The 25,966-nt window shown below is 38.9% G+C and overlaps 1 protein-coding gene across 1 annotated transcript in view; it reads right to left on the minus strand.

Annotated features, from left to right (window-relative positions):
• Nucleotides 1-622: 622 nt before the first annotated feature.
• clstn2a (calsyntenin 2a) overlaps nucleotides 623-25,966 on the minus strand; it is a 170,324-nt gene continuing 144,980 nt past the window's right edge. Inside the window, exons 11-19 of the mRNA XM_042427715.1 lie at nucleotides 14,227-14,389; nucleotides 6,693-6,859; nucleotides 6,099-6,247; nucleotides 2,884-3,089; nucleotides 2,587-2,754; nucleotides 2,194-2,339; nucleotides 1,777-1,897; nucleotides 1,119-1,309; nucleotides 623-922 (exon numbers count right to left, since the gene is read on the minus strand). Coding sequence (XP_042283649.1) covers nucleotides 698-922; nucleotides 1,119-1,309; nucleotides 1,777-1,897; nucleotides 2,194-2,339; nucleotides 2,587-2,754; nucleotides 2,884-3,089; nucleotides 6,099-6,247; nucleotides 6,693-6,859; nucleotides 14,227-14,389 — 1,536 coding nt within the window. The 3' untranslated portion in view covers nucleotides 623-697. The remainder of the gene's footprint in view (nucleotides 923-1,118; nucleotides 1,310-1,776; nucleotides 1,898-2,193; nucleotides 2,340-2,586; nucleotides 2,755-2,883; nucleotides 3,090-6,098; nucleotides 6,248-6,692; nucleotides 6,860-14,226; nucleotides 14,390-25,966) is intronic.

Genomic DNA, 25,966 nt, shown 5'->3' on the forward strand with positions numbered 1-25,966 from the left:
TACATCTCACTGTTAAATTCCTCCTCTGTTAATAACTCCTGCAGATAATCTGTTTAAAAAATAAACAATACAAAAGTAATCTGAGAACATATTTAATTGCAAATATTAAATGTTGGGTGAAAAGCCCACACTATACTTGTGTTTTTGTAAGAAATGGAGTGAAATGGTGTCACCGTATTTAAGATCTGGCTAACGACTGTTGTAAAGTTGCAATTAAATTTTTAGCAGAACAACTCCGGCTGATTCTGCACATATAATGAGAAAAGACTGTGCTTGTTTGATATTCATCATATATTTTGCTTCGTTGACTGTGATGTGAATAATAATGTACATGCTGTTAAGTTATGATCAACCAGATAATTGTTTTTCAGCGCTGTGGGACTCGTACAGTGATGCTGTAGTGCTGACTTTGTCCAGCAGAGGGAGATGTTTCATTAAAAATGACAACGTGGGACGATTCAAAGTGTTGTTGCCAGCAAATATTGTAAATCACTTTGTGGGATTTTCTTTTGAGTGTACCTGTAAGTGTGCATGAGGGAATGTCTGCATGTTGTATGTGTGTCTGTGTGTGTGTGTGTGTGTGTGTGTGTGTGTGTGTGTGAGAGAGAGAGAGAGACAGAGAGGGAGAGAGTGTAGAGAGAGAAATGATGAGTGTGTGTATGTGCAGATATATTTGCATTTGTGTATTTGTGTGTGATCAGTATGTTATGGAGGAACTGTCCCACTCAAGCTTCCCCTTCTGCTTCCTCTCCTTCGCCTCTTCGCTCTCCTCCTCTTCTTCCTCCTCGTCCTCTTCGTCACTGTTATCTGACTCGGTATTTATCATTCCTCCCACCTGTTCTTCATCCTCTTCTTCTTCCTCCTCCTCCTCACGCTCCTCTTCTTTTACCTCTTCATCGAGCGCCTGAGCTCCTCTTACATTCTAGAAAAAAAGTGTGATTTAGTGAAGAGCCCAAATCCAGTTTACATATGTAAAACAAACACAAGTGATCTCTTTTTGTGAGATATATCAAGAGGAATCAGTAGCCAGCTCATCAACATTCAATCACATCGACTATTTTAAACATACTGGAGGAATAAAATGCCCGAAAATATCCTTAAATCCTCAGCTCAATTACCTCCATGGGGTTGACAGTAATGGTGAGTGCAGAGTTGTCCCAATCCACCTCAGGGTCTTTGACTCCATCCTCATCCTCTCTGGACCCCTCCTGATGTGTGGCGTGGATTCTGTAGACGCCGATCACCACAATCACCACCAGGGCGGCAATACAAACCACGATAACTACTGTGGCCGCAGGAGGTGCTGGTCCTGGAGGAGAGGCAAAAGATTATATAATATAATATATTTTGCATCTTATTTTGCTGTATGGAGCACTTTCTGCCTTTTTAAATTTCATTGCTGAGATCTGTAGATGCAGCAACTCTGTTAGAGCAATCTGTGATCAGGCAGGTTGCAAATAAATTCCCAGTTTCCCCCAAAAATACAAATGTCCATTATAATTATCCGTTGCACTGTAAAAGTGCATCTGAGCTCAGCTAAAGTAAGTACGATAGGTCAAAGTTGAGCCTGCAGGAAGGAAATCTAACTTGTTTACATGTGCAACAAAACATATATATTATTCTATGATATATGGTTCTGGGAATAAAAACCTTTGTAGACAGCTGGTGTAGAATCAGTAAGTACATGATCAACTATTTACATAATTATAGTCGTTATGAAAAAATATTCCAGTCTCTACAACGTTGAATTTTCACCTCATAATACCTTTAGCTTACCTGACATGTGTGAGTTGAGAGTGTGTATCATGAGTGGGTGGTGGACGGGTCTCATGTACTGTGGTTGAGCTGCCATATGGTTGACATGCTCCACAGGTGCTGAGTGGTGAAGAAGACTGACCTGCAGAGGCAGGACAAAGAAGAGCAGTATCCTCAGAAAAGAGGCTGTAAAACTTGTTTGAGAACAGAGAGACGATGCAAGCCAATCTGGTGCGACAGGTGAAGACAGACAAAATAAACTAACTGAGCATTTGGAGGATTGATAATTATTCATGAAAAGACAAAAAGATAAAAGTAAGTGCAGAAGAGCAGCAAGACAAAGATGGATGACAGATGAAAGGAAGAAGATTAAACAGCGCTGGACAGAGAAAGAAAGTAAAAAGTTGAAATATGATGCAAGATAGACATCAAACTGACCTCCAGGTTGAACTCGTTGCTGGTGTAACGTCCGTTGAGTTCAGAGCAGGTGAGTCTGAACTTTCTCTCGCTCAGAGCTGCAGGCCGCCCGTTCCTGTAGCGCACCTGCCTCAGTGCCTGCTCATAATGGGCCATGGAGTCCACACCTTACACACACAGGAAAATCAGTGTTACTACATGCTACAGTCTGAAACCTGTCATGTAGAAGACCTGCATGTCAGCCGATATAATAAATATAACTGTAATATGTTATGACAGGACTGATTTTATTTACAGCTGCGTTACAGGGGATAGAGGGAATGTTAATCTCCTTAAATCTCATGACTACTGTTTAAAGGGGAATCTATTTTTAAAAGCGGATCTTCCTTAAAGTAAGAGGTGTGTATGTCCTACCATATATTGATATGCCAGAGGTAGAGTTGGTAGCATCCAGATGTTTTCCCAACAAAGCACTGTGATGAATCTCCAGACTCTCTCTCTCAGGATTCAGTTCCTCCCCAATCACCAGGACATCACAGTAGTCCAGGTTATGCATCACCTCCATCACGCCTGGCCTGCGGGCTGTATGCACAAAATCCCACAAATATTTCTCATGTGTGCAAATAGTTCTACCTCAAAAAGAATTAAAAATATACATTTACTGTCATAACACAACAACATCCTAGCAGCACAGGCAGCCTGTCCACTCACATCCACCGAAGCTGTCTCCCTTCATTACTGTGCTGGTGATGTGAAGTTCTTTGAAGGGTGCCACACCCAGTGGGCCCCGCAGGTCGCTGGCAGGCCTGACGAGTCGATTAGATCCTGTAATGGTGATTCTCGGTTCACTAGGCGGCAGGACCATAACTACTGCCTTGATGTCCGGGATGGAGAGACACGTGTCCTCCCCGAAACACCTGACACGCAGGAGAGGAGAGGAGGGGACACATGACGCAACAGCTGAAGCTAAAAATCACATGACAGAGATTCCTAACTGGGTGTAACAACATTAGCTCCATGTTATTCGAGTAGATTAGACAGCTTTATTTATATGTGCAGGATAACCACTAATCTCAATATTATTATTTTCTACTTTTGAAAAAAAGTAGAAAATAATGTATTTGTATAAGTGATGTATTTGTTTTCAGCTCTGAACCAAAAATTTTACATAATGCACCCTGAATTGTATTTGCTTTGCTATATACACCTTTTTTGTCTGTAAATTGTATCTAACAGCAACAAAATATTACATGTTAGATTCCCCATCATAGGAGACTAGCAATAACAATGGCAAACAGCAAAATAAATTAGACTGGTTACACTGTTAAGTGTGAAAAAAATAAAATGTTGCAATAAAGTGAAGCATCACTTTAAAGTCTGAGGTGAGTACCCTTTGGAAAATAAGCATAATATGCAAAAATTATGTTTGCTTTTAAGGTTTAGGATGAACCCAGGTTTGTTTGAAATGCTAAATCTATTGACCCTGTGAATACTCAAGTGGCAATTATCACTGAACTACTCTTTCTGCTCGTCAACACCTGTAACACAAAGACAATAAACACAGCTATAAAACAACACAACTTGCTGCTTAAGAAAAGTATTAACAATGTGTAATGGGACTACATATTATTGTGTTTTCCTCAGTCACAGATTCAAAATATCTGCTGACCGTAAAGCTGGATATCTGTCTTTATCTTGAGAGGGGCTGTGAAGGGCTGTCCAGCCTCTATTGCTGCTCCTCCAGCTTGCTTCACTTTATTGACTAGCACACGTCCAGGCTGATTTAACCTATCTGTGTTTGCTGCTCAACAAACAAACAGGCACTACACGACTGTAGAGACGGGAGCAGACACATACGAGTACATACGCTGCGAGACACATGAACAAGCGCTCACACAAACACATATGCAGCACACACCTAAACACACGCTTACTGTACACATGTGGGCACACGAGTTGCGTGAAGACTAACAAATACTTGAAGAGTGAGGAGAAGCAAAGAAGACACACACACACATACACTTCAGCACACACAGATTCTACCAAGCATGCTACATTCAATGTTCCTCAGTTTAGTGATTTGAGAGGGACCAGGTCAGCCATGAGACCTGTAGGGGAAATCCAGATCACGACTGTGCAAACGCTATTAGAAAATCCAGCTACCAGTTAGTTTTAAATTAGCAATATACTACATCCGTTTTTAGCTAGAATATAAATCTATATTACAACTAACAGTCAATAACAGTTACTGTTGCGTAACAAGATACAAGAGTTTTCAAATATAATGGCTCCAAGAGACAAGGAGAAGTATTTTCTCTGCTAATGTGTTGTTAAATGAACTGTAGGTATCAGTTTACAGGATATATATATACATGGCTGCACTGTTACAGTTATATCATTTGGTTCATATTATGCAATGAGAGGGAAATAAATCCAATTATGTCACTGGAAACAAGTTATTGAGACAATGTAACGGATGTTAGAGAAAATGTCAGTAGATCAGCAAAAACTTAAGTATTAATCTTTTGGGTGTCATGAAAATCCACAGCAAATATCAAGAAAATCCAGCCATTTTCAAGTATGCTGTTTTGGACCAAAGTGTTTGCAGATTTCGTAGCAATGTGGTGAGCAGATGTCAAGAGGTTTTCCTCCACAGAAGTGCTGGACAGAGAGACAGACATCGATTTCCTAAGGATGTGCTGCTAGTGGGCAAAGTGGACAAAGTCAATTCAATCAAGTCAAATCAGATAAGATCAAACCCAGAGACAGACCCCTAGAAAAACAGAGACAGAGAACAAAAGTTAGAAGGAAGAGTTAGATGCAAGCACTCAAGTCTTTCTAATCACCAGGAGGCTTAATGTCCTTAATTGGCCAGCTGGTGTGTTTGTGGTTTAATAGTTTTTGCACTAATGATCCATCCTTTGCCATCTCCCTGCGAGTTTTGTGGTATAAAGACAGACACATCTGACACAGCCTCCCCTTAAATGTTTTCACCACTAGCCCTGTGAACTTCTACAGGATATTTGTTTACCAGCTGGTTTAATGCATTAGGTACGCACCATTTCACATTAGTGTCCTAAAGATAGTTATAGACTTTGCACTTTGTAAAGAGTTAAGTCACAAGAGTCATAAAGAATGAAGATGTAAATCTTAACCTGCTAGGTAACCACTAACTCTACATCAACATTCACAGTAACACAGTAACAAGCTTTCTGCAAATCATCAGTCCCCGTACCTCCCAGTGACCCACTGAACATATGAAGCAAAGGAGAGAGTGAATTATCTAATGTTAGCTAATTCTAGGTGATGTACACAGGTATCATATCGTATATTTCCACTGTACAACCCGTGTGATGAAATACCACTGAGTCATGTAAACATACAAATAAAGCCACATGGTACACACACACACACACACACACACACACACACACACGCACACACACACACACACACACACACACACACACACACACACACGCACGCAATATGAAGCAGCTGATATTTTAAAGTTTAAATTGATCTGCTACTGTTTCCAGCAGTTTGGATGTAAATAAAATGATTATTGTAGTCTTTGCCATTCTGCTGTACTTTTCATCAACATGTATGAAAGAGAACCAGGTAATTAGTTGGAGAATATAATAATAATATTCACTAGAACAAACGTCATTGGTCCAACAGAACAGTAGTTGGCTGTGAACATGGACGTCTATACAAGCATCATCGAAGAAAAAGGAAATGTGTGCCAACAGAAAATCCAAGAAAAAATTCTTTTAAGGGGGGAAACAGAGACAGGTTTGAGATGTCCAGTGCCCAACTACTCCAATAGAGCTGCTCAGTGACTGTGGTTGGAACTGGACAACTCCAACTAATAAAATGTGTAAATGTAAAAATGTGTGAAGATGTCTATGTGTAGGAGTACTCACTGTACAGTGGTGGTAATGTGTAACCGTCGGAGACCAGGCGTAGGGAACTGGCGAGAGTTTATGTAGGAGACTTTGGTCATGGCTGTATTGATGCTGTCCACATCCTCTCCTTCCACCACCAGCACAGACTGTGCAGGGTTAAAATGGAACTGGAAACAAACACAGACACAAAAACCATTTATCTTGAAAGCAAACAAAGATCCTGATTCAATTCAGAGATATAATGGATAAATACACCAAGATGAATGTGCCTTTACTGCTTAATAGTTAAATACGGTAGTTATTTATTTTATTTGACTCTCTTATTCATTTTCTCCTTGATCCTCTTAATTATGTCTGTGTTTTTATTTGATTGTAATTCTCAGTCTCTGTGAAGCACTTTGGTCAACATTTCCTGTTTTCAAATGTGCTCTACAAATAAATTGACTCAACTTGACTTAGTGTGACACATGAATCCCAAACTGGACACAGTGTCTTACTTCTTCTTTGCAAAGGCAGTTAGCAGTTACTCTACTACTAACCAAAGGCTGCAAGTGTGGAGTCTGTGTGTGTGTTTGTGTGTATTGGTAAACTCATCTTCATTTTTCCACGCACCTTGATGTCCTTAGCAAGGCTTTCAAGGGAGTTAATATCAAGGCCTTCTTTGCAGGCCTGCAAACAGGAGATAACCTTCTGGGTTTCAATGCGGCCTGGTCGGATTGTCAGACCTGACAGGCTGCCATGGAAATACTGGGTGAACCTCGGGGTTGCTACTTCACCACCTGATGGGAAAGAGGGAAGAGAGAGGAGGAGAAGAGAAGAGAAGAAACACATGCAGGAGAAGTGAGATAAGAGAAGGTTAAGGGCAGGAGTGGAAAGTGAGAAGAAGAAGGGCAGAAAAGGACAATAGGATTGAAACAGATTGACAACATCATGTATTATGTATTTTTCCAAGGGAAAAACACACACAGTTTTCTGAAAATAACATCTGTGAATCTGCTTCAGAAAAAGCTTACAAGCCCCAATAGATAGCAAGCTATGAAGAATTTAGTGGTTATTTTTTCCCAAGTCTACAATGGAGGTAAGAAAAGAAGCATGTGAAACAATTCTGACTCAAGTTCTGACTAGAAATAGATGTTTTTAAATTGTCTTGACACCGAAATTGCATTTTTCTTCTCATGTACATTTGTATGTACATTAGAAATTAGGATATAAATGTTAAACTGCTTACTGTACTTGACAAATGCAAATGTTATCAAAGACAGATGACAGTGAACAATTATTACCATTCACAAAATGCTAATAATCACTCTCAGTCTGTATGGCTTCACCCACATTAAATATGTTGTGGGAGCAGGTGGCAACAACTGTGTAATATTACTGAATAAAGATAAAAACCTACATACACGAGAATAGTTGGCACTGCATGAGTATAAGCAAGTCTGCAACAAATATTGTATGATAGACTTTCAACACCTGGCACAACAGCAGTTATTTTGACACTTCCTGTCAGGTTCACACAAGGAATTTGATGCATGAGGTGACAGATGTAATGCGTGCTTGACCTGAAATGCTCTGCAACTGTCACAGCAAGTAGGAAGCACATCCTTTCATACAAAATAAATGGAACCTCTAGTGCAAGCCAACGCACTGGCACAGTCTGAGTGTTCAAGGTATCAGAGCACTGAAGTCTGTGGGGTCTGCTCCATCACAAATTCAGTCAAGGCCTGACATCTCCTTAAGGGGTTTTCTTGGTCCTGAGCGCCTGATGTTCCTATAGGGCTGGGGCAATTTCTCAAATTCTGATGAAGTGTGTCATTTCGACCAAGTCATATAGATCAAGTCCACTTTACACAAATTACTTTCAGAGTGAATTCCTGAGGTCAGCTATGATTCGTACATTTTGAGAAATTCTAGCGATGGCTGACATTTAGGTTAAGTCTACTTTATGCAACTGCTACTACTTTATATACCAGACTTTAACATACATGTGCTTATACTATATATGATATATACCATATCAGTCAATTGCAAATATGTCACTGTGGCTTAATGTGAGCTTGTGGAAAATACCCTGGTTCTCTAAATTACACATTTACATTTAGATAAGACTCGCACTTTATACTTACACATTTAAAATTTAAATGGTATCTTATAATGCACTTTATTAACTGAAATATCTGATTTGGACAATAATCTACATACAACAATAACATTATTGGGTCATTATTTTCAAATGCCAAGTAAATTGGACAAATGTTTCACTTTTGCAAAACAAATGTTTACTGTATTGGTACACAGAACATTCATGTTTGGTAATGACATTAAAGTGACAACTTACTTACTCACCAAGACTTAAATAATTAAGTTTGTTAACTACCAACAACTGGTGATTTTATTTTTTGTGTTGAAAATGACAAATTCCACAGTAAACTACACTGACAATCAATGCAAAACATCTCTTTAGAAGTAGAAAAATCCCTACTGTGGCTTTTGTTGACTTAAAAGTTTTCCCTTTTGTCATCAAACAGCAGACATGATTCATCTGTTGTAATATATGCTCTTGCATGCTCCTTTTTCAAAGATATTTCCATTAGCTTCATTGTTTATGCTCTTGATCTAAACATATTTCAACCTACTGAAAAATCACAAATTCCCTACTGTCCTACTGAATATGAAAGTGTTTGATTGTTGAGTTGATGGTTTTAAACACACTTGATCTTTTTATTGTCATCTGGAAAAAAATGGAAACAATAACAACAAAAACTCAGAAATTTTGTTGTAGATGTTACTAACTCAGCTAACACAGACTAAAGCTTCTCCTGGAACAGAACTATTCTGTATAGCGGGTCTTGGGGGGGAAAGGTAGACAGATATTTGGAACAGCAGCTACCAGCCAGCATGCAGGGCTGGAGGCTTCTACTCTCTCAGCTCTGTCAAGGTGAATCATACAGGACTGTTTACACGTATGCAGAGCTGAGAGAGAAGATCCTGTCAAAGAGACACTGAATACTGCCTTCAGCACACTGGGCAGCAAGAGAGTTTCACTGCACATTTTGCAAAAAGTGAGGTTGAATACAAACCCTTTTCAATAAGTATCTGTTTTCATATATTCTTATTATTTATAACTAGATATGTCGAGGAGAAGAAGAAAGTTAGGCTATCTACAGCACAATAATAACATGTTAATTATTAAGTAACTTTAGCACTGTTTTTGATAGATTATTAATATTTTTGTTGTCTCCACCTTCTCCTTTTAGTCAGAGCACCAGTTCAGTGTGTCATTATGTTTCTGTCCTGGAGCTGTGAGATGCAGGGAAAACTCCAGTGGGTGGAGACGAATGATGCTGATGAACAATGGTGCAGTTTTAGGATGCAGCTCATGTTCTCCAAGAACCATTAGGTCCAACAACCTATGTAAACAGCAATAACCATGCAAACAACATTACAGCATCTGGTATGCTTTAAAACAGCAGTAAATAGAATCAGTTTAAACAATCCCACCTTCTGAGGAAGGTTTCTTAACTCTGTTTAATGAAGGCAGGGACAGACACTATGTGGAAGTTCATCCACACTCACTCACCAACAAGCTGAGTGGCAGTGAGAAGTTAGACGAAAATCTTTGCTCTCTCAGTGGTCTAAACAGTTCATGAGCTTCATGACACTTTTTTGATTGTTCTGTATCTGTTTGTTTTGTGTTTTTATGCAGGTCAGCTTAGCCTCAAGTCCAAGAACACACAGGTGTAACAAATTCTCTCGCTTTTTCCATCCCCATTTCACTGATGACGACTTTTCTCTGCTGCAACAGTTCAAGGTGACACCCTGAAGCATTTTTTGCAATTTTACTTTTTGAAGACTATTTTTCAGCTATACAGTAGGACATCCAGAGAATAGTAACACAATGCAAAAAAGTAGCATATTGTTGAGCTTTGTCAGTAACTGAGCACTAAATTGCTGTGGTTGCATTTTACTGTAGCACTTTAACCTCTTCCACTCCCTGAGGATGCCGCCGTCCACGGGTCATATTACTGTCTTTCAGAAGCTGTAGCGCCCTCAGTTTTAAAGCTACAGTGAAGATACTTGTATCATATGAAACTAGGGTTAGGGTTAGGGGGCTAAATAACACAGTTAGGCTAAATTTTGCTGAGGGAAAAACTGGCATGGCCATTTTCAAAGGGATCCCTTGATCTCTCACCTCAAGATATCTAAATCAATCTCCCCTTTACAGAGATGCCCACTTTATGCTAATCCCGTGCAGTTTTGGGAAAAAAACCATGCAGTTTTTTACAAGCAGTATAAATGTGTTATTCTCGCCTATTCTAAAAATGGCATATTTGAATATTTCTGCATACTATGTTCCCTAAACAGTCTTAGAATTGCATAAATTTGACTGGAAAGCTGAGACTCTTGTGGATTCAATGAGCCCAATTGTATTCATGTGTGATGATGTTAGTCCCCATGGTAGCCATTTCATTGTAGTGAGACCATTTTTTGAAACTTGAACTCATTGTATAAAATGACCTATTGTGACCTCTAGGATAATCACAGCCTCATAAAACTATACAACCACAAACTAGAGACCAAGGGGGTTTCTGAGCAATTTCCAGAACAGAAGAGTTTGCCATCCAATCACGAAAGATGCAATTCTTACAGAAATCTCTAAATGTCAAAAGTTTGTGATACCAAATGACAGCATGCATTTTTCTATAGTGTTCCTCAATGTCTTGTAGTCTTAATGTGGTATTTTGGAAGGATTTTTAATATCAACCCAAAAATTGCTGCAACAACTTATGAGACATAACTGAGCATGGGAATGGCTGTCATACTTCCATCATAATGTTCTAGGCCCTTATACACTCTAAACTTTCAAAAATTGAATAGGCGCCTAACCAAAACACAATGTTCATTACAGGTTCATTACCAGAAAAACTTGACATACAGTGCTCAATTGCATCTCAAATTAATCTTCAGGCTCCTGGCTTTCAGATGATGTATACCATTTCTATGTGGCATATACTGTTGACCTGCTATCTCCTCCCAAACATCCCCTGTTTCCCCCATAAATGGGTCTATGGCAGGGGAGCAGGAGTGGAAGGGGTTAACATAGTAACACATCACGTACATATAAGATGATGTGGAAGTCCTGGAGAGCAGCAGGATTGTGGCTTTACCACCTGATGTCTGATGTAAGACTTGCAAACATACCAATACTGACAAGTATTATTCTCATCCTTTATATCTGCCCATGCATTAAGAGCAGACACGGTAAGCACTGTGTTTTTGTGATGGTGGACGTAGGGCAGAGTGAGTCATACTCTGCCCATCATCTCCCTTTCTCTCTCCAAATGTAGAAATATTCATTTTCATTCTGTTCTTTATTCTCTAGTCATCTGTCTGAGAAATGCATTGTTCAAAGGTTTTCATCAAGGCAAGGTCTTTGTGTTTAATGAATAAGTGGGAACTGATATTTTTGATTTGCCTGTGTCTAGACGTGCATATGTGCATATTTATAGATCCATAAAAGAGAGAAATGAATGAAATGAATGAAAGAACAAGAAGAAGACGACACGTCACATGTTGTATGGCAGGTCTTGCATAAACATTAACATATTGGAAACCTTAACAGCTATGATCTTCTCTAAACAATTCTTTCTTTAAGTAAACCAGTGAGGAAGCAACTGGTGCTTTAAATTTAGATTGAACAGCTCCTTATCAAATTAAAACATGTTGATTCATTATTTTGATTTGATGCAATGAGAAAAAAAGCACTGTATGTCCAAGTAAACAAGGACATTTGCACATTTTAAGTCCTTAGGCTGAAGCAGTAAAAAAGATGAAAAATATTTTGTTTCTGTCTAATTCATTGGCTAAAGGCTGCACAGACAGACTGAAAATACTGCTGTTTGTCCTTTCCATTGTGGTTCCCTTTGGCAACACAGCCAAGGCAGTTACCTTGCAATTTTCTTACTTGCAAACACACATTCAGAAACCCATTTCAGAAACACACACACGCCCTGACATCAATTGTGAGGTTCAGAATGAAATATGACGCCAACGGCATTTTCACTGGATCAGTGTCACTGAGTCAATACATCTGTATGATTTCAATATTTTGAAGGTTTTGAGTGTTTTCCAAGGACTTATACGCTCCTTTAACTGGACCATGTTCAAGCTTGTTTTCTTACAGAACCTTCTGATGACAGACATTATGACTCATCATACACCGGTGTAACCAATGACATTAATAACTGTAATAATTGTGATAATTTCATTTAGGTGTTCCAGTTCCTTGGCCCTTATATTGTGCATGCTGGTTCAGTGGCATGAAACAGAGCCATAATTAATCTTATTAGTTACACCTGTGCTTTTCCTCAAAATGAGAAAGGTTTAATAGATAACCTTCAATGTGAAAACAAATACTGTTTATGCTTGTCGCAGTGCACTGGGATATTAAATGTGACTGTTCATTTCTCATATCACAGTGTGCTAAAAGCATACTAAAAAGTAGCACTTGCCTCCCTGCACCTTTTGCTTTCACATTAGCCGCTAATTATCTAAATATGCTGATGAGGTATATTGATTCATTCTTTCATTCATTGCCTACATAAAATTACCCATGTGCCTTTCTGTTTTTTTGATGCCTTCACTTGCTTCTTTGATTAAGTATTTGTATACTGTGAGGGTTGCTTTGAAATTTCACACCCACTTTCCTGTTGCATATGAAATGAGATAGCAAAGACACATTTCCCATCCAAACTTATGAGCAGCTTATCGCTACAAAAAAAAAAAAAACTGCTTTAAAAAACCACCAACCACCAAACCATTTTCTTGTTAACCTTGTATGGCAACACACGTCTTCTTTTTGCTTCCAGGGCAGTGAAAGTACAGTCTGAATGCCTTTCATTCCACATGTCTCATCATTATGTTGTTAATTGTGGGGAAAAGGGGATGGTGAAATGAAAGACTCTGAAAGGCAATCTTGCTCACTAATGGCCTGCAAAGTTATCAGTTGCGGCTTAGTGAAGCTTAAAGCGGCTTCATTGGGATGTAATAGCTGGCAAAGTTGTCCTCCATTCACTCCAGCTAATCCTTCCTTCAGGGCTTTCTCTCACAATCAGAGATTCATGGAAAGAGGCAGCAAGAGAGGGCTGTGTGAAGCAAGGAAGAAAATGATGACGACAAAAGGAAAATTGCAATCAGGCACAGGATGAAAAGAAATTTAAAACGCCAACCAAAATGCCATCAGGATTCAAGCTTTGGATGATACTGGTGTTGTGTTATTGAGTGTTACGAGTGTGATTTAAGCAAGCTGCAGAACGGATCACTGCTGTCTCTATCTGTCCTCCTGTAAAGCACTTTTTTTTATAATTATTCAAGTCATAAACATGGCAGCAGGGGAGCTCTTATTCATCCCAATGCGATCACTACTCGCTCTTGTTCCCTGCTGCTGGAACTGACACGCAGAATTTCCTGCTTGATACCCACTCCGCTCGTGCCTCCCTGTTTCAAAGAAGGAATACTTGCAGCCCCGGGGCATAAATCTTAATCTCTTAATTTATTTTAACAATAAGTTTCTTGCTTTCTCTCTTTCTCTCTTTATTTGTGCTTCAAATGTAATTTTCAACATCATTTGGCTGCTGTTGATGCAGTATGTCGATGTTGTGCCATATGTCATCATCATTTTCCCTTTGGCATATAAAAAATGCTGTTTTTTTGGACCAATGCACCTACAATTTGTGCATTGATCTCCTGGAGGCGAAATATTACTATGAAACTGTTGCATTACATATCATTACACAATATGATGCATTAATTGCAATTCAATTCCATTTTTGCTTTGAGTAATTATTTGCCATGTTGAGTATTGCAGAGTGGAGTTACTTTTTGTTAAAGTAGTCCTATAAATACCTGATTTCATGGTTTTATGTGGAGCAAATGAACAAACACCACAAGTTGAACAGGCTGCTGCATGTAAAACAACTGTTATATTATAGCTTGTAATTACGCTATAATATATTAAACAGTCCCAACAACACAACGTTGTAGCACTCGCATCTTATTCCTGTCTGAATTCAGCTTCTTTTTTATGTCCGCATTATGCTAAAGCTACAGTACATGTTGTTAGACAGACAGGCGCACACACACTGACCTTGCCAGCAGGCGCCCACAGTCAGCTGCGTATCAATCTTTGAGGCGTGGATCGGCCAGTCATCCGTCACCAGGTAGGGTTCATAGGTCACACCATCCACAAATAGTGTCACTGCAGGAAATTCCACGTTGATCACATAGTAGTGCCATTCCTTATCACAGATCTGCAGAAGAGAAGAGAAAGGACATCATGACTCATCCACTAAGCTACAGTTCTTTCTGCTCTGTGTCCACTTTTTATGTATTCAAATAAGAAAATATTCTCGGGTTGGGCACGCAAAAATAGGGCAGCTTTAAAAATACATTACTCTGGCAACTACACCCTTTTTACGGGGGTCTTATTTAGGTTAGGAGCATTTTTCCGTGGAGGATTATGTTTATAGGGATGCTGTTATGAAGATGATGATGTTTACTCCAATCATGCAGCCGAAACGGTAAGAGCATCCTTGAACATTCCCTGCCTTTCTACCTTCAATGAAAGAGATGAAATAAATTCCTCTCGTCATCTCTGGATCATTTGCTCCCTGTCATCAGATAGCTAATGAGGTTTCCGTCTAATGAGCTCTTCATATGATGAGGCATATGATGAGTGACAAACACGGCTGCCGAGGAGCCGTGCACCATGAAACTTTTATCAACCATCGCAAACATTCTTTGATTATTTGGAGAACATGTAAAGACACATCCTGCTCTCTCCTTCTATCTCTCATCACCCCCTGTCTCTCTACTCCACTAACAAACACAAACACACACTTCCCTCCTACCTGCAATATGTCATTACATATTTGCAAATATGTTATGATATATTCTGCATGTAAGTCCATGTGGTTGTTAGTAAGACAGAAAAAATATCAAACTGACCTGGCCAGCTGGGGCCTTTCTGTGTGGAGTTTCCTCCCATAGTTCAAAGACATGCAGAATTAGGTGAACTGGAAATTCTAACCTGCCTGCAGGTGTGAATGTCAGTAGGATTGTGTGTTATGCCTGGTTTCTGTCATATGGGATGTAAAATAGAGTTAGACAGATTCTTATGATGTGAGGGTGTTGGGTGTTTATGTGAGCGCTATTTAAGAGTCAGAAACTGGTAATTATAGTAACTCCAGTATGACATGAATGTGACATTAGCCCCTGTGATCAACTGCTGACATGCCCAGGATATACAGTACCAGTCAAAAGTTTGGACACACCTACTCATTCAAGGGTTTTCTTCATTTTTACTATTTTCTACATTGTAGAACAACACTGAAGACATCAAAACTATAAAATAACACATATGGAATTATGTAGTAAATAAAAACAAACTAATGTCCTTCATATTTTAGATTCCTCAACGTAGCCACTGTTTGCACACTATTGGCAATATCTTAACCAGTTTCATGAGGTAGTTACCTGGAATGGTTTTCAATCACCAGGTGTGCCTTGTCAAGTGTGTGTGTGTGATGGTGTTGGGGTGCTTTGTTCGTGACACTGTTGGCGATCTATTCAGAATTCAAGACACATTTAACCAGCATGGCTACCACAAGATCCTGCAGCGACAAGTCATCCCATCTGGCTTGTGCTTAGTGGGACATCATTTGTTTTTCAACAGGACAATGACTCAAAACACACCTCCAGCTTATGTAAGGGTTATTTGACCAGTTAGGAGATTGACGGATTGCTGCATCAGATGATCTGGCCTCAACATTCACCTGATCTAAATCCAATAAAGATTGTTTGGGTGGGATGAGTTGGAACACATAGTGAAGGAAAAGCAGCCAACAAGTGCTAAGCATATGTGGGAATTCCTTCAAGACTGTCGGAAAAGCATTGCAGGTGATGACCTCATGAAGCCGGCTGAGAGAATGCCAAGAGTGTGAAAAACGGTGGCTACTTCAAGGAATCTAAAATATGAAAGATATTTTGACTTGTTAACTACTGTTTTGTTTATTACATGATCCCATAGGTGTTATTTTATAGTTTTGATGTGTTCAGTATTGTTCTAAAATGTAGAAAATAGTAAAAATAAAGAAAAACCCTTAAATGAGTAGGCGTGTCCAAACTTTTGACTGGTACTGAACCGTGCAGGGATAGGCTCCTGTCCCTTGCAACCCTGAACAGCACTAACAGATATAGAAAATGGATGAATGCAAGAATTTAAGATTTATACGTTATATTCTGCAAAATGTTCCAGATGTTATATGCTGTAAAATGGCTAAATAGAAAAAAATCTTGCTTTAAACTGTTACAAATAACATATAGGTGTCACAATGCCTGTCATTTCTCTGAATCACAGGGAGGTGTGCAAATACTCTCAACTTAAATCACCTAAACTGTAAGTGTACTTCCTTTCCAGCACCGTTGGCAAACACAGTTTCAAAGGTTTTAGCAGCCTTGTTATTGTTCCTCCTGTCCTGGCTATAGCATCTGTTTTTCTGTAATCATTCTGGTGGGAAGGATTTGGTTGAATTAACAATAAACAATTTATTTGCACTAAAGGGGATCAAATCTGCTGATTTGAGATGCACAGAGAAAAAACAGCAGGAAAGCACACAGCATACTGATAGATTTTCTTTGGTTAGATTTCGTTCTAAGGTTCAGTGGCCACACACAGACATTCTACAACCACTAGTAGTTTATTTCAAGCTGTGATATGAACTAATGGGGTTGAGACCTGTGTTAGAGCAACCAGGAATCTCCAGGGATGTTCGATTTAGAGCCTAGACTGTCACCTTTTACGAGTGTGAAGAGACAGAAATTCCCACAGGACACTCTTCCCACACAGTGTCACATCTCCCAGCAGATACTGGGATGTCTCTGCCTACCTATTATGCTGTTGTATGGATCATTTCCTCTTGTGACAATATCATGTACATCTGTACCCCACATTTCAAGCTCTGACAGTTTAATTTCGTTGTAGCTACAATGCTTTGGTACTCAGCAAAACTGTTCTTTTTTTCTTTTCTTTTTCTGTGATAATTCATTATAAAAATCTTTTTTTATAATGAATTGGTTCAAACTGCAGAAAAATACGTTATATAATAAGTGCAGAATAATATAAACTATGTAAATAAAGTTAAAGTATAATTTGATCTGTTTCTCATCTTCATGAACAGTACATAGATTGAAATATTATATTAAATGTTAATGACAATGACAGCGTATTTTAGTTTCATCAGCTCACATTCAGGATTTTGATGTGTACTTGACTAGACAAGCAGAATAAATTGCTATTTAGCCACTGACTGCCTGTGGAGGTGAGTGCAAAGTTACATATCTCTACAATTATCTATTATTATGACCATCTCTGCTATACTGCACCTCCCAAAGCAGTGATTATGTTGTTTTTATACAAGCATGAACAGCGAATAGTTCAACAACTGCACAATACATGATCCCTTTAATGAAAGCAACACCAAACAAAAATCTAACAATGACAGAAAATTAGTCTGACAGTGAGAGAAAAATATATTCCTTGACATTTTCAGCTGCAATTACCGTCCTCTCACTTCCCCTCTTTCAGTCTATTCATCCAACCTTGTTCATCCACTTTGCTCCAGCTTCTCTAACTCCATCACCGTTGAACTAACAATAGCAGACTCCCTCACTGAATACTGGTGTTGGGTACCACTCGTGTCTGTGACCTCAATCAAAACACCCATGGTAGTGATAGGGGTGTAGTACTCATATTACCTTTTTGGGGCAAGTTCAAAAAGAGGTTTCACACACAAATCTATCAGAATGCTCTTTTAATCCTATTTTTTCCCATTGTCACCAGGGCTTGAAAAAGAAATTAAAAAAAATGTTCTGATAAATTTTGATGTGGGAACCCCTTTTGAACCACACATACTCCAGCTCTGTTTTTTTGACCTTGGATGAGCGCAAAGTTTTTAGGGATAAATTAATGCTGCAAGAGCTAAAAGGAATCAGATGGAAATCCTAACCATCAAGTGGCAAAAATACTACAAAGCTCCACTTCCAGGAAAACTACATGAAACTGTCATGAAATTCAGGCGGCAAACTGAGTTGCATTATTTCTCTCACACAGTGAAGCTGATTGTTTCTCCCTTATTCTCTTATCTTGTGCTCTCCTATTTTTCCTCTCCGTCTGTCTAAGTGTAATGACTAATGGAGTGGGAGCACAGAGTGGCAGAAATAGAGGGGATGAACAGATAATGTCCTCTATGTCTATATGCTTGCTTAGAAATGCATGCACGGTGACTGCATTTGTAAAAATACAAGATTGTCCTTCCAAAAAAACATCACTTGTTTCAGCAAATGTCCAAAAACTACATTGATGTACAGTACCAGTCAAAAATTTGGAGCCACTTTCTCATTTAAGGGATTGGGAAGGTGTATCCAAACTTTTGACTGGTACTGTACGTTCAAGTGACAAAACCTTCTAGCAGCCGTATGAATTATAACTCTTGTTAGTCAGGAGCAAAGGAGTATATAAGGTGACATTATTATATAGCAATAAACTCTGCAGTGGGTTGATGGTTGTGTCAACAAAGCGTTGTACTTTCACACTTTCCCCTGCTTGTTTCCCATAACCTAATTACTGTCAACACTTGTTTCTCTCAACCATGAATGCTGCTGTTCTCTAACCAAGACCAAGTGGTATATTATTGTAACCATGACAATGAAGGTTCTCTAACCTTATTTTAACCCAAACCATGATTTAACTGACTTTGTGCCTAAACCTAACCAAACTTTAACCTGCCGGTATAAAATAAATAGTGGCTTCGGATCAGAAAATGCATGTACATATGTGTCGTTCTGGAAGTCATAGACCAACAACATATTTTGTTGTTTAATTTGGAAGACTTGTTGGAAAATCCTTACAGGGCACTTTCATTTCACCGAGTAATGCAGGAATGAAAACAGAACCAAATTATACAACATTGTTGGCAAGACCATAAGTCATCTTGTTATAGATCAACTTTACTGCGTGGCATGTAGTGCAATAACTTATGTGCACATATGTGACTACTATAACTACTCAATTTGTTTATGTTGCTGACTTGAGAAATCATACTGGCACACTTACAAATGCGCAGATACACACACACACACACACAGATCATTAGTAGATACCATCAGCAGTGCTCTTTGTGCTGCTGAGGCATGTTTGTGTACACTTTGCTTGTCTGAAGGCACATTAGTTCGTTAGAGCTTGAAAGTATTTCTCCTTTGCAACAGTGTAACAAGACACTGAATGCTGAAACACTGTAATGAGCTGGTCCCCAAGCAGGTTACAGGCCTGCTTAGGAAGAACACAATCACCTGATCCCATAAGGAAGAGAGACAATGAGACGGGGATAGAAACAAACAGGCAAAGGAAGAGACTAAGAAGATGTTGCTGCAATATGGATAAATTCTGAACTACATGTCTTTTGCTGCAATTTGGTCTTTCATTCAAACTTGGGTGATGTTTTTCACCTCCGCGTCTTCTAAGGGGTCACATCAAGCACTCAGTGAGAGGATCATTTTTGCTAATCTCCCACTACCAAAGTTGACTATTGCTACATTTTGCGATGAATGAAACCACTTTTGTGGACATAACAAGGAAAAATAGTAATTCATGATAAACTCTAAAGTGAACACATTTGAAGCCGAAAATGTAATAATGGCCCACTTGAATAGAAGTGTGGAAAACAGCAACAGCATTTCCTCTGATGAAAACTTTGGAGATGTTCCTTCTAATGGAGCAGACGTTCACCCAACTACAAAACCCTCTTGACAGAATGAATAGCTGTATTTACAACAGTGCCAAAAGGGTGAAGAGCATTTGGCCTCCCAGCAAGGCAGGATCACTCAACTTGGACAAAAACTTGAACTTCAACTAAACAAGGTAAGTACAGCAAAAACAGAAGATGCTGGGTCACCATGTGAGAAATTGGATGTAAAAAAAGGTACAGGGGGAAGGTGAGAAGTCAAGTTTTTCAAGTCCTAGTTCTTAAACATGCTGGATCTTGAGACCAAGCAAAGACATTTTAAGACTGACAGGATTCACAGAACACACTTTTTACCATGTGATGACCCTTCTGAATTCCTATTACTTGCACAGAGAATGAGTTTTACAAGTGATTGCTTTTTTCTTTTCATGTGTCTTCTTAAAATTATTCCACTTAATGTGAAGAGTATATTAACCATGTTATCAAACATCAGGAAATGTCAGACCTTTCTTTAAGAAACCCACCTTCCAGACTTTCAAACCATATTAACACCCATGATATACCCACACAGGCGCTTTCAATTATTTTGTTTGATTAGATCTCTTCACAAGACTGTGTGGGTGTGTACAGCCTGTGATTGACTGACCTCTCCATCACTGACATCTTAGTTTTATTGCACCTCTCAAAGCAAGACAACTTACGTCTTGTCATTGGATTTTTCACAGCAGACATTTTTTTTGATGAGTCAAAATAGGAGAAGTTACTCCTACTCTAATTAATGTTACCAATAATATTAATTATGCCTCCCTTCTGTTTTCTAACAATTAGCCAGGACCCTGAAACTGAAGCGTTTTAAGGGAATTCAGTCATTATTCATATCATTATTTCTACCTGTGCTTTTCCTACTGTGAGACATGTCAAAATACCTTCTGTGACAAAGTCTTATTCTTTTTAGTGCGCAGAGTTTGGCAACATTGTGTAATTCTCAGCATAGCTCCACCCACCCTAAACCTAAACAGAAGTCTAATCAGCAGGAATAAGTGAAAACACCTGCTCGAATGTGCTGGGCTTTTGGATTAACAAGAAGATGACGAGGGAGGGTGTTTTACTCATCCTACAATGCCAAAGGTGTGAGAGTAATTATATCCACAGTTCTCAATAACAGACAGGAAGGACTGCTATGAATTTCTGTCTGACTTTGTTTATGTTTATGCTCTGACATTTCATATAAAACATATTTTTTTCCTAAATTCTTTTGTTGACTTAGCTACATTGCCCTCTTCCTTTTTGTTTCTTCCGTTTACTTCCTTTTAACAGTCTTTGATCCTAGCCTATGTTGGACAGGATCAAGGATTGTACAATTGTTATCCAGACACTTTCTGATGATTCCTCTATGCTGTAATACTCTTGCCTCCTTATAAAGATTCAGCCCGCAGACACTGCCGACTAAACCCAACCTTACTGAGTCAGATTCCCTTTGTTGAGTATATTACCATGCAATAGGAGTGTTTTTATTGCTGAGAATAAAACACCGGAGATATGCCCGTTTATCTTGTAGAAATCTGTCAAGGCATATTCACGAGGAGCAATTACGTCTTATATATTGGCACAAAAGAAGGAAGCTCTTAACAGCCAGTTGAACCTAAAAATTACTGTACAGTCTGGAGGCTGAATTTAAAGGATCCCTGCAAAACAATTTGATCAACATTAGAACAACTACTAACAGGAGGTGCTGAGTCCAAAATCTTTTTGTGTGTGCCAAACATAGGTTATATGAATTAGGTAATAAACCAGACTGGTCTGGCTTGCTAGGGAAAAAAAGACTAACCAAATATAACCACTCATTCACAGATATCAATGTTGCATTTTAAATCTGCTGACATGAACTGAATAATAAGGATATTCTTAATAGGGCCAAGTTTATTTTGATGCACTGAAGAGGTTTGGGAGAGGGGGATAGTTTTTAAAATGGATATTAATCATATACAGTATAATGATCTGTTCTTTGTGACTAACAGCACCCGACAGCGATGCCAGCTTTGAACCACTGAACCACTGGCCAAGACTCTCAGGCTCCCTGCTGATGTAAAGGGCATAATGACTGGTACGATGATTGACATTGACTGGGGCATGAATTTATTATTTTGATATTATACTCTCCAAAGCTATTAAGTATTTTATCATTTTTATGAATTTAGCACTCACAAGATTAATTTCAGTAAATCTGAAGCTTTGCCTTAAGGCACCACTACTCCCCCTTTCCCTCATCTGTCCTGTGTCATGTGTCTTTGTCTGAACTGCTGCCATCCTTCAGCTATCCCCACCTCCATCTCATCACTCCCTCCTAACTTTTACCTCTCTTCTTTTCCCTTTCATCTCCTCTGTTCCTGTTCACATTTCTCTCCTCTCCTCTACTCTGCCACTGTTATGGCACTGCATTATTGATGCCCGCCTATTATATTTCACTGTGGTGGTAGAGAAGAACAAGAGGGAGTGAAAGAAAGAAAAAAATGGTAAAAGAAAGAGTGACAGAAAGAAAGAAAGGAAAAGGTTTGCTAAAATACTCAACAGCATGTGAGTAAAAACCTTTCTTGTAGTATAAAAGCAGCTCTGACACTGATTAACTGTGATGGGCACAAACCTAAATGTAAGATGTAGTGCACTCCTAAGCAAATCATGTAACACCCACCACTGTAAGTAAATGTCCTACTAGTTGTAAAGAAAGTAGATACCTGAAAAATAGTTTCATAAGTTTTCAATAAAGGGAAGCTACCTACAAGATCTGATTCATGTCAGTGATACAACTGAAAAAGCCAAGCAAAGAAAGATGTGAGGCCTAAGATTAACTAAGATCAATGCAAAACATGTCTGCCACTTCAAATCAGAGGTGTGCTTTGAAATTATGTTTTGCTGCAGGAATTTTTAAATCTCTGTCTGTCTGTCTCTTCTCTAATTTCTTCTCTGTTCTTACTTGGTTTAAGTAGCCATATAACAATGAATTATCTAAATTTCACCTTTAGGTTGACTGGGAAGAGCCTTTTTTGCCTAAAGTAAAGTCAGGTGTTAGAGCAGAATGGAAAGGAAATGAGACAGAGGGATGGAGAGAAAATAGGGAGATGGAAACGAGCTGCCAATACATTAGTATGCTGACTAAAGGCTTATGTGGTGCTTATAGAGCACTCAGCAGACATGCTGAGTGCTCTATAAGTAGCAAATAGTCGCATTAAGGGCCCCACCTCTTACACACACACATTCGCACATACACACAGTCACATCCATCACCCTGTAGTCTCAGCACGCAAACACACTGCAAAGACATTTACATTTAGCGAGATGCAGCAGCTCTACATAGAAGTAACAAAGGAAGCGCCTAAAGGAGACAAAGTACAGCTGAGCTCTCAAATGAGGTCATTTGAAAAATAGAAGCTAGAAATAAAATAAACACACACACACACACTGAAATGTATACGCTAGAGGCAATGCTCAATATTTTCTCTATTGCTCTGTTTTTTTCTGTTTTGTTCTCACAGAAAATGAAAGAAAAATGTCTGTTTCATCATTGCCAGCTCATGCTTATTTATACTTCAGTAAAACGTGATGCATATTGAATCTTTGCAATAGGAAGTCTTGCAAAATTAGAGTGATTCATAGCTGACAATATTAACGCTGAAAAGGGAATAGCAAAACAGCAAAGCCAGAAAACACATGATGCTGACTGAAACGAATTATGGATTTCACACAACATAAAGCAGTCACAGAAAGGACTGTTTTACAAAAAAAACAAAACAAGAAAGAAGATCTCGTTGCACTTTTTTTCACCTGTGTGGTAAATAAACAAATCCCTCATGCACACTCATTCCTGCTTTTTGCTTTAAATTTTGAAAAGGTACTTTAATCTATACATATTAAGAATTAAATTGGGAATTACAAAGTGAACTGAAACATTTATCAGTTCGGCTCTCATGTTCAAGATGGAGCTAAATCACTCTGTGAATAGACACTTCAATCTGCCCTGATATCTGCTGCAAACACAAAGAGAAGCAATACAGACTCTCACACACAACACCACCAACACCATCCAATTAATCTCCTGAGAAACAAAGAGAGGCTTCTAATCACCACAGCACAGAGAACAAGCCATGACACAACCAAGCCTGGTAATAACAGGCAGATAAGACATATAATAGTAGATGCTGTATAGACAAGCAACGAAGATAATTTTGTACTACCCCCAACATAAATGATAAATGCAGGAGGTCTGCAGCTATTTCAAGAAATTGAAGAGTTTATCTATGATTCACAACACGTGATCTGCCACCACGCTCTGTCAGTTGTACAGTTATCTTGGACTTACGTGAAACAGCTGCCAACACAAATAAATCTTTGGCTGTCGACTAATCTTTTCCACATATCAGGCCTCAGCTGTGAAAAATGCAGTACATTTATCTCACCTCTCACCCCTCTGTTAGCATAGATTTGTTCCTTCTCTATCTATAAGGGCCCTGCTGAGGGCAAATAACACCTAATTTGTAAGGGTTTGAATCAATGCCACATCACACCCACTTGTTCCTTATCTTACTAAGCTGGGCAAACTTAGAGCTGTTCAAATGTGAATATTAGGGATAAAAAGGCCAAGAAAGAGACAAAATACCTTTTTCTTTATCCTCTATTCTTGAATTTGTTTGCATGTTTGAGACATTTCAACAATCTCTTGCTAACAGGACAGTAGAGGAGTGAATCTTTATTTGTGTGGGACTTTTTGACTGTGAGTGAATACCTTTTGGACAGCTGAATAGGCTTTCTGGACTCAGGGAGAATGAATAATGTGCATAGAGAGGAGCGATCCATCCTCTAGTCCATTACCAAGTCTAAAAGAGAGGGAGGAAAATGAGTATCCTCTGTGTATATGTATGGTTGTGTTCATATATACACTCACAAATAAGTTAGTGCTTGAGGATGCGTGTGTAAAGGCTTCTGTCAGATGTGACATTCCTTCACTGTGTTCGATCGACATGGAAAATGGAAGCCTCTTTCTCTCGCACTCTCTCTCTCTTTGCCAGCTTTCTTTCATCCCTCTCTGCCTCTCCTCTCTTGGGGTGAGAATTGCAAAATCAATAGAGCTAAATGGAGTTGCCACGGAAGCCATTGACTGTCCTTTCTAAGTGCTGGAGAAACAAGGACAGTAAGAAACAGCTGTGACACCCCATAGTCACCTCTTCTCCTTCTTCCTCCTTCCTTATTTCCACCACAATCCTTTCTCAACAGTCCTTTCTGCTCTTTGAGCTTGTGCTCATTATCCGCCACTATACTGTAGCAACTCCTGTCCTTCATTCATCCTCTGTTTGGTTCAGTTATTCTCTGAGATAGGCCTACTGATCAAAATGTAATAATATATTATTTAAATAATAAGTGATACAATGAATGAGATATATCAAAAACACAGTGAGGAATAAAGAAATGTGTAAAAATCTTTCATTCCCTTGGCTTCACAATTGGATTTGGCCTGTTAGCAGGTGCCACTACATGAGCTAAACTGATATAACATTATGATCTAGCACTGTGTATCTGCAGTGCTGTGAACCCACTTTTGAGTTTTGCTTGAGTTTGTTGTTAAACAACATGGTCTTAAAACAGAAGTCAATGGATCTGTGCTGTGCTATAAATCAACTGTATATTATATGGAGCTTTACTATTTTTAGTTAGCATTGAGCTAAGTACTGCCTCACAGCTCCGCTAGCACGGCTGTAGGCTCTTTGTATTGTTGTAACATTTCAGTAATAAAAATGACTGTTTTATAATGTTATTCTTTCTTATGAATACATAGAATTAAACAAAATGAATAACAGGGTGGCAAACGTGAACACTTAATCTAATCTGTGATTAAAAATTAGACCTGCTTCATATTTTGACTTGTCATAGCAGGTAAAGCACAGGTATAAGTAATAATATTAACAATAGCTCTGGTCCAATAAGTGTCCCTGTACCTTTCAAGTGAGCCAGTATGCACCAATACCTGGTCTCCGGAAAAGGCTCATCTAAATGCAGTGCAGCCCTGATGTTATTAATTACACCTGTGTGTTGTCATGT

This window comes from Thunnus maccoyii, chromosome 12 (genome assembly GCF_910596095.1).
Source record: "Thunnus maccoyii chromosome 12, fThuMac1.1, whole genome shotgun sequence".
In the NCBI taxonomy this organism is placed as follows: domain Eukaryota; kingdom Metazoa; phylum Chordata; class Actinopteri; order Scombriformes; family Scombridae; genus Thunnus; species Thunnus maccoyii.